Below are 12,428 nucleotides of genomic sequence, written 5' to 3'. Positions count from 1 at the left end.
GGCTGGCAACCACCTTGCCACTCAACAGTTTATGGTGCACCTACTGTGTGACGAGCCCTGGCTTACAGAGAATCAGACAGGCTCACGGTCCAGAGTACAGAGCTATGCAGATGATTTGTCTGTAATGAGTGTTTAAATCAGGCATGTAGAGAGGCTTGGGAGCCGAGGGAAAAGAGCAACTGGCGGCTCACAGCAAAGAAGACTTTGCCAAGTGGGTGGTGTGTGTGGAGCCTCCAAAGATGGGCAGTGTACCAGGTCAAGCAGAGAAACGGCACCCAAGCCAGAGGGCCAGCAGGCACGATGGCACAAAGGCCTTCATTGTTAAATGATTTATGTGGGGGGTGTTTGCTCACTACTGTACTATTTTATTGTGATGAAACATTCCAAACCACCTAAATGTCCATCAAGAGAAGACAGAAGGCCCAGCGCAGTGGCTCACGCCTGTAATTCCAGTACTTTGGGAGGCTAAGGCAGGTGGATTGCTTGAGCCCAGGAGTTTAAGACTAGCCTGGGCAACATGGTGAAACACTGTCTCTACTAAAAATACAAAAATTAGGCCGGGCGCGGTGGCTCAAGCCTGTAATCCCAGCACTTTGGGAGGCCGAGATGGGTGGATCACGAGGTCAGGAGATCGAGAGACGATCCCGGCTAACACGGTGAAACCCCGTCTCTACTAAAAAATACAAAAAACTAGCCGGGCGAGGTGGCGGGCGCCTGTAGTCCCAGCTACTCGGGAGGCTGAGGCAGGAGAATGGCGTAAACCCGGGAGGCGGAGCTTGCAGTGAGCTGAGATCCAGCCACTGCACTCCAGCCTGGGTGACAGAGCAAGACTCCGTCTCAAAAAAACAAAAAACAAAACAAAAATTAGCTGGGCATGTTGGTGGGTGTTTGTAATCCCAACTACTTGGGAGGCTGAGGCAGGAGCATGTCTTGAACCTGGGAGGAGGAGGGTGCAGTGAGCCAAGATCGTGTCACTGCCCTCCAGCCTGGGAGATAGAGCAAGACTCCAACTTAAAAAAAAAAAAAAAAAAAAAAAGTCAGGCGCGGTGGTAAACGCCTGTAATCCCAGCATTTTGGGAGGCCAAGGCGGCGGATCACAAGGTCAAGAGTTCAAGACCAGCCTGACAAACATAGTGAAACCCCATCTTTACTAAAAATACCAAAATTAGCTGGGCGTATGGCACGTGCCTGTAATCCCAGTTACTCAGGAGGTTGAGGCAGGAGAATCACCTGAACCTGGGAGGCAGAGGTTGCAGTGAGCTGAGATCACAACACTGCACTCCAGCCTGGGCAACAGAGCAAGACTCTGTCTCAAGAAAAAAAAAAAAAAAAAAAAAGGCCTGGTATGGTGGCATGCACCTGTAGTCTCAGCTACTTGGGAGGCTGAGGTGAGAGGATCAGCTGACCCTTAGAAGTTGAGGCTGCAGTGAGCCATGACCATGCCAGAGCACTCCAGCTGGGGGGACAGAGCAAGACATTGCCCTCTCAAAACAAAACAAACAAACAAACAAAAGAGACAGACAGGAAGACAGAGAGGAGGATAGAGGTTCACTGTGGCATGTTACACAAATAGTTACACTAGCACTGCTATGTAAGACACAGGTGTTTTTGACTTGGAAAAAACTGTTATAGCAGTAAGTGAAAAATTAGGTTACTCAAGCATTTGGTCTGATCACTCTTTAAAAACGTATGCATTCACATATAAACACACATGCACACATATGCATAAAACAAGGTCCAGAAACATAGAAACCAAATGTTACAGCAGTTCTCTCTAGCTGGTAGGATAATGGGTGATTGTGTGTTCTTCCACTACTTGGAGTAAAATGTTCTCAATATATCAGGTTATACAACAACTTTTCAAAGATCTATAATCCCAATTAAAAACAAAATGGCTGCCGGGCGCGGTGGCTCAAGCCTGTAATCCCAGCACTTTGGGAGGCCGAGACGGGCGGATCACAAGGTCAGGAGATCGAGACCATCCTGGCTAACACAGTGAAACCCCGTCTCTACTAAAAAATACAAAAAACTAGCCGGGTGAGGTGGCGGGCGCCTGTAGTCCCAGCTACTCGGGAGGCTGAGGCAGGAGAATGGCGTAGACCCGGGAGGCGGAGCTTGCAGTGAGCTGAGATCCGGCCACTGCACTCCAGCCTGGGCAACAGAGCGAGACTCCGTCTCCAAAAAAAAAAAAAAAAAAAAATGGGTCGGGTGTGGTGGCTTACACCTGTAATCCCAGCACTTTGGGAGGCCGAGGCAGGCAGATCACCTGAGGTTAAGAGTTTGAGACCACCCTGTCCAATATGATGAAATCCTGTCTCTGACTAAAACTACAAAAATCAGCCGGGCATGCTGCCATGTGCCTGTAATCCCAGCTACTGGGGAGGCTGAGACAGGAGAATTGCTTGAACCTGGGAGGCAGAGGTTGCAGTGAGCCGAGATCAAGATATTGCGCTAAAGCATGGGCAGCAGCAAAACTCCGTTTCAAAAACAAACAAAAAAAAATGAACTCAGATACGTTCAGGGAAAAAAAAAAAAAAAAAAAGACTAGGCTGGGCGCAGTGGCTCACACCTGTAATCCCACCACTTTGGGAGGCCGAGGTAGGCAGATCATGAGGTTAGGAGTTCAAGACCAGCCTAGCCAACATGATGAAACCCCATCTCTACTAAAAATAAAAAAATTAGCTGGGCATGGTGGCGCATGCCTGTAATCCCAGCTGCTCGGGAGGCTGAGGCACAATTGCTTGAATCGGGACCCAGGAGGCGGAGGTAGCAGTAAGCGAGATCTTGTCACTGCACTTCAGGCTGGGCTACAGAGCGAGAGTGTGTCTCAATGATAAAAAAAAAAAAAAAGACTATGCGCTAGAAATAAAATGCCCTGAAATTAACAGTTGTTATATCCCTGGGGTTATATGAAAGTGAGAATATATTTTTTCCCTGTTCTTTGAATGTTTCTGTATTCTATAATAAACCTGCATTAATTGTATAATCTGAACAAAACCATCTTACATGAAGCAAAAAGCTGAGTCTGGCTGGTACAGGATGGAGTAGGGTGACATGTGGGAGGGAAGAGACAAAGATGGGTATGGGAGATAAAGTTTGAACTTGACCTACTGGCCAAGAAGGGTCTTGAGAAAGGACTTACAACCTATTAGGTATTCCCTAAGAAGTTGTCCAAGCTGGGCCAAGTTTCCCTGGTTGGGCCAGAACCCAAGGATGCCTCACTGATGCAGGTACCTTCACTTCCAGATGCCAGGGGATTCAGGGTTGGTCAGTGCCAGCCAAGCCTTGGCAAGGGATGAAAAAGACTTCCTGGGTGCTCTTAAGGTAAAAGTGAGGCCTCTCCCTGCCTTACTTCCCAGAGCCTTTTCACAGAGTATATTCACATTTTGCCTTCAATTAGTTACCTGGGTACATCATTCCTATTCCAGATTTGCTGCTTCTTAGGGGCTGGGTAAGCCGGGCACCCCTGGGGACTTACAAAATGGGAGACACCACATCCAGCCTGTGCTGGGAGAGCAAATAAGTTAACTGGATGAATTTCAGCGCCAGTCAAACTCGAGTTTTCTTTTTTCTTTTTTTTAGATAGTCTCGTTCTGTCACTGAGACTGGAGTACAGTGACCCAATCTCGGCTCACTACAACCTCCACCTCCCAGGTTCAAGCAATTCTCCTGCCTCAGCCTTCCAAGAGTAGCTGGGATTACAGGTGTACACCACCACGCCTGGCTAATTTTTGTATTTTTAGTAAAGACAGGCTTTCTCCATGTTGGCCAGGCTGGTCTGGAACTCCTGACCTCAGGTGATCTGCCCATCTCAGCCTCCCAAAGTGCTGGGATTACAGGCGTGAGCCACTGCACTTGGCCCAAACTTGAGTTCTAATCCCAGCTCCACTCATTAAAGCTGTGCCCTTAGGCATGTCTTACCACCTCCCTAAACCTCAGTTTTCCAATCTGCAAAATGGAAATACAATCCATCTCAAGGGATTTTGTGAAGATAAACTGAGATACTACTTATCTGGCACTTAATACCCTTATCTGACACAGTATTCAATAAATGGCATTTAGTATCAAATCCATGTTTCCTAAACGGAGCTCAGTGTCTAATTAGAAGCACAGGAATAGGGATTTCACTGGACCTCTGTGAAAGTCCTAGCTCTGCTATTTATCAAATGTATGACCTTGGCCAAGTTACTTAAGTTTCCTAAATCCTTTTTTCTCATTTATAAAACAGCAACATTCCTATTTATCTCCCACAAGGGTGATGCAAGCATCAAAAGTGATAAACAAGGTCAAAGTGGGCGGATCACCTGAGGTCAAGAATTTGAGACCAGCCTGGCCAACATGGCAAAATCCCGTCTCTATTAAAAATACAAAAATAGGCCGGGCGCGGTGGTTCATGCCTGTAATCCCAGCACTTTGGGAGGCCAAGGTGGGAGGACCATGAGGTCAGGAGATCAAGACCGTCCTGGCTAACACGGTAAAACTTCATCTCTACTAAAAATACAAAAAATTAGCTGGGCATGGTGGTGGGTGCCTGTAGTCCCAGCTATCTGGGAGGCTGAGGCAGGAGAATGGTGTGAACTCGGAGGCGGAGCTTGCAGCGAGCTGAGATCGCGCCACTACACTCCAGCCTGGGTAACAGAGCAAGACTCTGTCTCAAAAAGAAAAAAAAAAAAAAAAACAAAAATAGGGGGCCGGGCATGGTGGCTTATGCCTGTAATCCCAGCATTTTGGGAGGCCGACGCGGGCAGATCACGAGGTCAGGAGATCAAGACCATCTTGGCTAACATGGTGAAACCCCATCTCTACTAAAAATACAAAAAAATTAGCCGGGCGTGGTGGTAGGCGCCTGTAGTCCCAGCTACTCGGGAGGCTGAGGCAGGAGAATGGCATGAATCCGGGAGGCAGAGCTTGTAGTGAGCTGAGATCGCACCACTGCACTCTAGCCTGGGTGACAAAGCAAGACTGTCTCAAAAAAAAAAAAAAAAAAGAAATAAAAAAAATACAAAACTAGGCTGAAGGTCAGGCACAGTGGCTCACGCCTGTAATCCCAGCACTTTGGGGGCTGAGGTGAGTGAATCACCTGAGGTCAGGAGTTCAAGACCAGCCTGTCCAACATGGTAAAACCCCATCTCTACTAAAACACAAAAAAAGAAAATTAGCTGGACATGGTGGTACATACCTGTAGTCCCAGGTACCCACCCAGCAGGCTGAGGCATGAGAATTGCTTGAACCCAAGAAGCAGAGGTTAAAGTGAGCTGAGATCGCACCACTGCACTCCAGCCTGGGCAACAGAGCAAGACTATGTCTCAAAAAAAAAAAAAAAAATTAGCCAGGCGTGATGGTGTGAGCCTGTAGTCCCAGCTACTTGGGAGGCTGAGGCAGGAGAATCACTTGAACCTGGGAGACAGAGGTTGCAATGAGCCAAGATCGTACCACTACACTCCAGCCTGGGTGACACAGCGAGACTCATCTAAAAAAAAAAAAAAAAAAAAAAAAAAAAAAAAAAAAAGGCCGGGCACAGTGGCTCACGCCTGTAATCCTAACACTTTGGGAGGCCAAGGCAGGCAGATCACCTGAGGTCAGGAGTTCAAGAGCATCCTGACCAATATGGCAAAAATCTGTCTCTACTAAAAATACAAAAATTAACCGGGTATGGTGGCACATGCCTGTAATCCCAGCTACTCAGGAGACTGAGGCAGGAGAATCGCTTGAAACCAGGAGGGCAGAGGTTTGCAGTAAGCTGAGATCGTGCCACTGCACTCTAACTGGGTGACAGAGCCAGACTCCGTCTCAAAAAAAAAAAAAAAAAAGTGATAAACGCACAGGGAGGAAGTCTATAAATGTTAAGGCCTTATGAAGATGTTAGGAACATGTGTCACCACGCTCCCAGCTACCCAAGGACTCAAGCAGCCTCTGACCTGGGGGGAACAAGGCTGCCTACACAACATGACAACCAGGCATGTCCAAACCAGTTCCCCTGGTTGGGCCAGAATCCCAGGAGGCCTCACTTGACACAGGCGCCTTCATTTGCTGGTGCCAGGGGATTCAGGGTTGGTCATTGGCAGCGAAGCCTTGACAAGGGATGAAAAGATAGGGTCTGCGCTCTGGTTCCTAGTTTTCTGTGGTTACAGTACCTGTATACACACAGACAGCCATCCCTCTCCCAGGTACATCTGGCTGCATGAACCAGCATCTCCCAAGAGGGCCCAGGTTGTTTTAATGCAGCTCCAACACAGCCTCAGCTCTGGGGAAAGCTGCACCTATTGCCAGGCCTGCCTGAGATCATGAGAGTAAAGGGCAGGGGTGGGAGAACACCAGATGTGAAGTCAGAGTCAGAGGCTGTATCTTGGGACTGGCACTAACTGTGGCCCCTCATTACCTACCATCCCCTCCTGAGAAAGAAAGGACAGGGCACAAAGGGATGCCCACTGCAAACATGCAAAGCACAGGGGAGCTTGCACATGGGCAAATGATCTCTGAGCCTCATTGTTAGAAGGGGGTCAATGATACCTAACAGAGCTTCTGGGACAAATAATGGAGACAATGTAGCAGAAAGAGCCTGACAACCAGTAAGAGTTCAGTACACTCCCTTTCCTCCCCTGGACACACCAGTGCGCAACTTCCAGAAACTCACCATCTTCTGCAGTGTTGAGTTTGAGGCTCTTGCCCTTGAAACTCAGCTGTCCCCCGGCCACCTGAGTCTTGGCCAGTGTCTCTGCCAGCTTGGCAATGTCTTCCGAGGCCATGCTGACTAGGCTGGTGGGCTCCCCTGGAGATCTGCAGACTGAAGAGGCCGAAGTTGCAATAAGAAAAAGGAGTCTCCTGGGGCCCCCGGTTGGGGGGCAGGGTAGGACATAGTCATCTCAGGAGTCTGACCGTACCTCCCCTGCTATGGAGACCCTACAGCTAAACCACTGGAAGAAAGGAAAACAGCATCAGAGAATGAACAGTTCCAGAAGGTGCAGGAGGTAGTAAGAGAACAGAAAAATCATGTTTTAGCCTATAAGGAGCTACCATCTCATTACAAGTCCTCCTCTGCCAAACCGCTGCAGCTGGGATGCCCAGCAATGCCATGTGAGCTGCCCATTTCCTGGACCCCGTCAGTGAATGGCAGTCAAGTCCCAAACCAAAGGCTGCAGAGTCTGGCCCGAGCACACACCTGCTTGAGCATCTTGGCTGCTCTCTGCTTGAGGGTCACATTCCTCAAACAGGACACAGATGGCTATGGGATCCCGATCATTCATCCCAGAGAATGCCCCACACCCACACTGGCATGACTCTGGGGTGGGGCACAGGGGTCAGCCCCACTGCACGTCTGGTTTCAACCCTGGCCGGGAGACTAGGCAGGCCACAGTGGCCTCTCAGGGTTTTCTAGATCAGAGATTGCCACATCACAACAGCTACCATCATAATAGGACAGGGACAGGGCTGCCACCCATGAAGCCCTACTATACCCAAGTTTACCAGGGGATCTGGTTGGAAATGGGGTTGATGAGCCTCACTGTTTATAAAGTCAGGAGCGCTGGTAAAAGAAGTAAAGCTGGCCAGGTGCAGTGGCTCACACCTGTAATCCCACACATTGGGAAGCTGTGGCGGGAAGATTGCTTGAGCCCAGCAGCTCAAGCTGGGTAACATGGCAAAATTCCATCTCTATTAAAATAAATAAATAAACAAAATTAGCGGGGGATGGTGGTGTGCACCTGTAATCCCAGCTACTGGGGAGGCTGAGGTGGGAGGATGCTTGAGCCCAGGAGACAGAGGCTACAGTGAGCCATGATCTCACCACTGCACTCTAGCCTGGGTGACAGAGTAAAACCCTGTCTCAAAAAAATAAAATAAAAATAAAAATTAGCTGGATGTGGTGGCACATGCCTGTAGTCAGTCCCATCTACTGGAGAGCCTGAGGCAGGAGGATCACTTGAGCCCAGAAGTTCAAAGCTACAGTAAGCTATGACTGTGCCACTGCACTCCAGCCTGGGCAACATCGGGAGACTCTATCTCTAAAAGTAACTAAATAAATTAAAGAATTTTTTTTTTTTTTTGAGATGGAGTCTCGCTCAGCCACCCAGGCTGGAGCACAGTGGCGCAATCTCGGCTCACTGCAAGCTCCATCTCCCGGGTTCATGCCATTCTCCTGAATCAGCCTCCTGAGTAGCTGGGATTACAGGCACCCGCTACCATGTCCAGCTAATTTTTTTGTATTTTTAGTAGAGACGAGGAGGTTTCACCATGTTAGCCAGGATGGTCTCAATCTCCTGACCTCGTGATCTGCCCACCTCGGCCTCCCAAAGTGCTAGGATTACAGGCGTGAGCCACCTTGCCCGGCCAATAAATGAGAATTTTTAAAACAACAAGTAAACCTTTAAGAACTCCTGCGCCTACTCATGGTACTCCAGCTTTACTTGGAGTACATGTGAGATTAAACGTCTCTCGTGTACTGCCTGACAACTGAAGCCAGCTATATTAGACGGGAACGTGGAACATCACTACATACTTGTATAGTGTTCACTTTGTGGTATGAATAAATGTGTCTGTGAGATGCTCCAAAAAAAGAGGAGAAACAGCAAGTAATCAGGACAGACCAAGGAAGCAGATATGAGGGGCAGAACTAGGGGGTGCTATCCAAAAGGCCTCCTCCTACAGCCTCCTCATTCTCAGATACAGATGTGATACCCTGAATCCTGCCACCCCTAGGCTTCCTCTGGGTTCAAACTTATCACCCTGGTTTGTCTATGTCTTTATCAATAAGCATGAATTATTATTCTGGGTAAGGTGTCCACTCATTCATTCAACAAAACATTTGAGTATTACTGTGTGCTGGATATTGTTCCAGGTAACAGAAGTATAGCAGCAAAGGAAACAGAAACCTTGACCTCTTGAAGCATGTGTGCTAAATGACACATTTAGTATGTGATTTTAAAAAGGGGGGGCGTGGGAGTGGTGGCTCACGGCTGTAATCCCAGCACTTTGGGAGACCAAGGCAGGTGGATCACAAGGTCAGGAGTTCAAGACCAGCCAGGCCAACATGGTGAAACCTCGTCTCTACTAAAATACAAAAATTAGTTGGGCATGGTGGTGTGTGTCTGTAGTCCCAGCTACTCGGGAGGTTGAGGCAGGAGAATTGCTTGAACCCAGGAGGCAGAGGTTGCAGTGAGCCAAGATCACACCACTGCACTCCAGCCTGGGTGACAGAGCAAGACTCTGTCTCAAAACAAACAAACAACAACAACAAAAAGGCATTATTAGGAAATAGTTAAATAAAGATGTCAGGGATTGGGCCATGCACACATCTGGGGGAACACGATTCCTGCAAAGGGAATAGCAAATTCAATGGCTCTTGTACGGGCAGAGGGTTGGAGGAACTGCAATAGGGCCAGCGAGGCTGAAGCACAGAGAGACAGGAAAAAAAGGAGTTAAGAGACGAGAGAGTTAACAAGCGGCCCAAGTCATAAAGGCCATTGGAAGAACAGTGGCTTTCGCTATAAGTGACAAGGAAAGTCACTGAAGTTTCTAGCAGAGACAGATGTCATTTGACCTATGTTTTGACAGGATCACTCTACTTGCCACACAGAGCCTGGCATTCAGAAGGTGCTCAAGAAATGACCAGTTGAAACTGCCTAAAAATTAACCAAGCCAGGTGCGGTGGCTCACGCCTATAATCCCAGCATTTTGGGAGGCTGAGGCGGGCAGATCATCTGAGGTCGGGAGTTCGAGACCAGCCTGGCCAACATGGTGAAACCCGTCTCCACCAAAAATACAAAATTAACTGGGCGTGGTGGCACATGCCTGTAATCCCAGCTACTCAGGAGGCTGAGGCAGGAGAATCACTTGAACCCAGGAGGCAGATGTTGAGGCAAGCCGAGATCGTGGCATTGCACTCTAGCCTGGGCAACAAGAGTGAAACTCCGTCTCAAAAAAAAAAAAATTAACCAGAGTCGGGTGCAATGGCTCACTCTTGTAATCCCAGCATTTCCAGAGGCTGAGGTGGGTGGATCGACTGAGCCCAGGAGTTAGAAACCAGCCTGGGTATGTGCTGAAACCGTCTCCATTAAAAATACAAAAACTAGCTGGGTGTGGTGGCGGGTGCCTGCAGTCCCAGCTACTTGGGGGGTAAAGTGGGAGGATCACTTGAGCCCTGGAGGTGGAGGCTGCAGTGCGATGAGAGCTTGCTACTGCACTTCTGGAGACCCTGTTTCAAAAAAAAAATTAACGAGAAACCAGCCCAGTGCAGTGGCTCACACCTGTAATTACAACACTTTGGGAGGCTAGGCGGGAAGATCACTTTAGACCAGGAGTTCGAGACAAGTCTGGGCAACAGAATGAGACCCTGTCCCCAAAGAAAAATTTAAAAATTAGCCAGGTGTGATGGCACCTGTAGTCCCCATGAGTTGGGAAGTTGAGGTGGGAGGATCGCATGAGCCCAGGAAGCCAAGGCTGCAGTTCAGCGGTGATTGTTCCACTACACTCCAGCCTGGATGACAGAGGGAGATCCTGTCTCTAAAAAGATAAAAAAAAAAAAAAAAAAAAAAAAAATTAAAGAAAAACCAACAAAAAATTAACCTGAAACCCCAGCATCTCTTGCAGTTCTGAGATGGGACAATTTGAGGGTAAAAGGTGTTGGTGAAACCTCCAAATAGAATAGGGACAGAACTTCTCAGCTGAAAGGGGGCCTATTCCTCAGTCCAAGAGAGAGCCAGACAAGGAGATGCACTCCTCCACACACACTTTATAGACCAAGAAACTGGAGCACAGAAACGTGAATTGATTTGTCCAAGGTCAGCAAAGGGTCAGCACCAGAGCAAAAGCAAAGGGTTAATAAAGAAATATCCTCTCCCCGCTCCGCAGCAGCGTCGGAGACTTTCTGAGGTGAGATGCATGCTCCTGCAAAGCGTCAGCAGTGACTCACATCGATTCCAGGGACAGCGGCGCCAGCCCGGGCCCCCCGTTGGCGTGGGCCTGCTGGGAGGCGGCGCCGCGGGAGCGACTCGCGAATACAGGCCGCAAATGACAGGCGGGCGGCGCGGGAGACCCATCTGGAATCCCCGGCGGACTCGCACCGCCTCCGGTTGACAACGATGCTAATATGAGACGCCACTGCTAGCAGCTGCAGGCTGAGCTGCTCCGGCGAGTCAGACGCCCTTTAAGCCTCGGTTTCCCCATTTGTGAAAGAAGCCAGCGCCGCCCAACAACCCCACTCTCACCGCCACCCCGGGGCGCTCGGCCATCGAAGACTTAGTGAAGAAGGCCGAGGGGGCAGGCAGAAGGTGCACTGGGGCGCCACGCCCTCCTCGCCCCCACCCCTCTTCCAGGCAGGTGACTGTGAAAGGAAAGGGACCCTGACTCTACCGTAAACAGGCGGCGCCGCCGCGTGGGGGTAACCGAGCACGCGCCTCCGCCCGGTGGGGCGGGGACGGATTTAGGGTCCGGGTCAGGCCGGGGTCGCCACCTCCAGGTCCAGCGGTCCAGATGTCCAGCTGGCTTGTCTGTCAGCTCTCTCGCGCTCGGGGCCTCACGCGCTTAGCACCACCTGCTCTCCGCACCGCGGCGGATGATGGCGGAGGAGGAGGATTTTGAAAGCCGGCAGTTTCTTTGCTTCGATTTGATTTGTTCGAGGCCCCGGCCGGCTTGCCCTCGCCCCGCACGCGCGGCCTCTCGGGTAGGGTAGTCCCGTTCCCCAGCTGGGGGCGCGACAGGGCGCGCGCCGTGAACTACCCGTCCCATGGCGCACCGCGCGCAGAGCGTCCTCACCGCCCTCCTCTTCGCCCTCCCCTGGCGGCTTCTGGGTCTTTCTCGCAGAGACCGCAGGGCGGTGTTCAGCCGGGAAGCACCCAGAGACTACAATTCCCAGAATGCGTTGCACCCAGGTCCCTCAGCTCTTCCGGAAAGGTTTTGTTCGCGTAACTTTGTTGACACAGGTACTGCTGGCTGCTGGGTCTCTTCCGCAAGACACAGGTATCCATTTGCCCAGATAAAGTGCTCTTTTCCGTCCCATGAAACTGAAAGGGCATTCGAAGCCTTCCACATAAATATGCACAAATTACCTGATAATTAAAAAGGGGAAATAGTAACTATCGTAGAGAAACTGCAGACACCGCTTGAACGGCCACGTTAACATCAGCAGCAGGACAAGCTGACATTCATCGCACGCTTTCTGTGTGATGCACTGAGAAAAACACGGCGTCACCGTCCGGTCTACAACCTTAGCCTAATCACGAGAAACCCAAGCTGAGGGACATGGTACAGAATAACGGATCTGTACCCTTCCCGAAATGTTTGTATTATGTTAGACAAAGAAAAACTAAGAAACTGTTGCCGATTACAGGAAACGAAAAAGACAACTGAATGCAATACATGGTCCTGGATCGGATCCTGGGTGGGGATTGCTATAAAGGACAATACTGAAACAGCAAAATTTGACTGTATATTAG

The 12,428-nt window shown here is 49.7% G+C and overlaps 1 protein-coding gene across 9 annotated transcripts in view; it reads right to left on the bottom strand.

Moving 5' to 3' along the window:
* The window catches only part of RANGAP1 (Ran GTPase activating protein 1), a 54,233-nt gene that overhangs the window by 30,137 nt on the left and 11,668 nt on the right, over window positions 1-12,428 (bottom strand). For 2 of the 9 annotated variants that reach the window (XR_012418698.1, XM_065521734.2), the window contains exons 1-3: window positions 11,347-11,579; window positions 10,373-10,497; window positions 6,635-6,784 (exon numbers count right to left, since the gene is read on the bottom strand). Coding sequence is in view for 5 of the 9 variants with exons in the window: in XM_065521734.2 (XP_065377806.1) it covers window positions 6,635-6,784; window positions 10,373-10,385 (163 nt within the window). In the remaining 4 variants the exon portion in view is untranslated. Of the gene's footprint in view, window positions 1-6,634; window positions 6,915-10,372; window positions 10,498-10,906; window positions 11,580-12,428 lie in introns of those variants that run through there. The other 7 variants (XR_012418695.1, XM_005567159.5, XR_012418696.1 and 4 more) reach the window with 4 other exon arrangements.

This window comes from Macaca fascicularis, chromosome 10 (genome assembly GCF_037993035.2).
Source record: "Macaca fascicularis isolate 582-1 chromosome 10, T2T-MFA8v1.1".
Lineage (NCBI taxonomy): Eukaryota > Metazoa > Chordata > Mammalia > Primates > Cercopithecidae > Macaca > Macaca fascicularis.
This window is presented reverse-complemented; position numbering and strand designations above follow the sequence as displayed.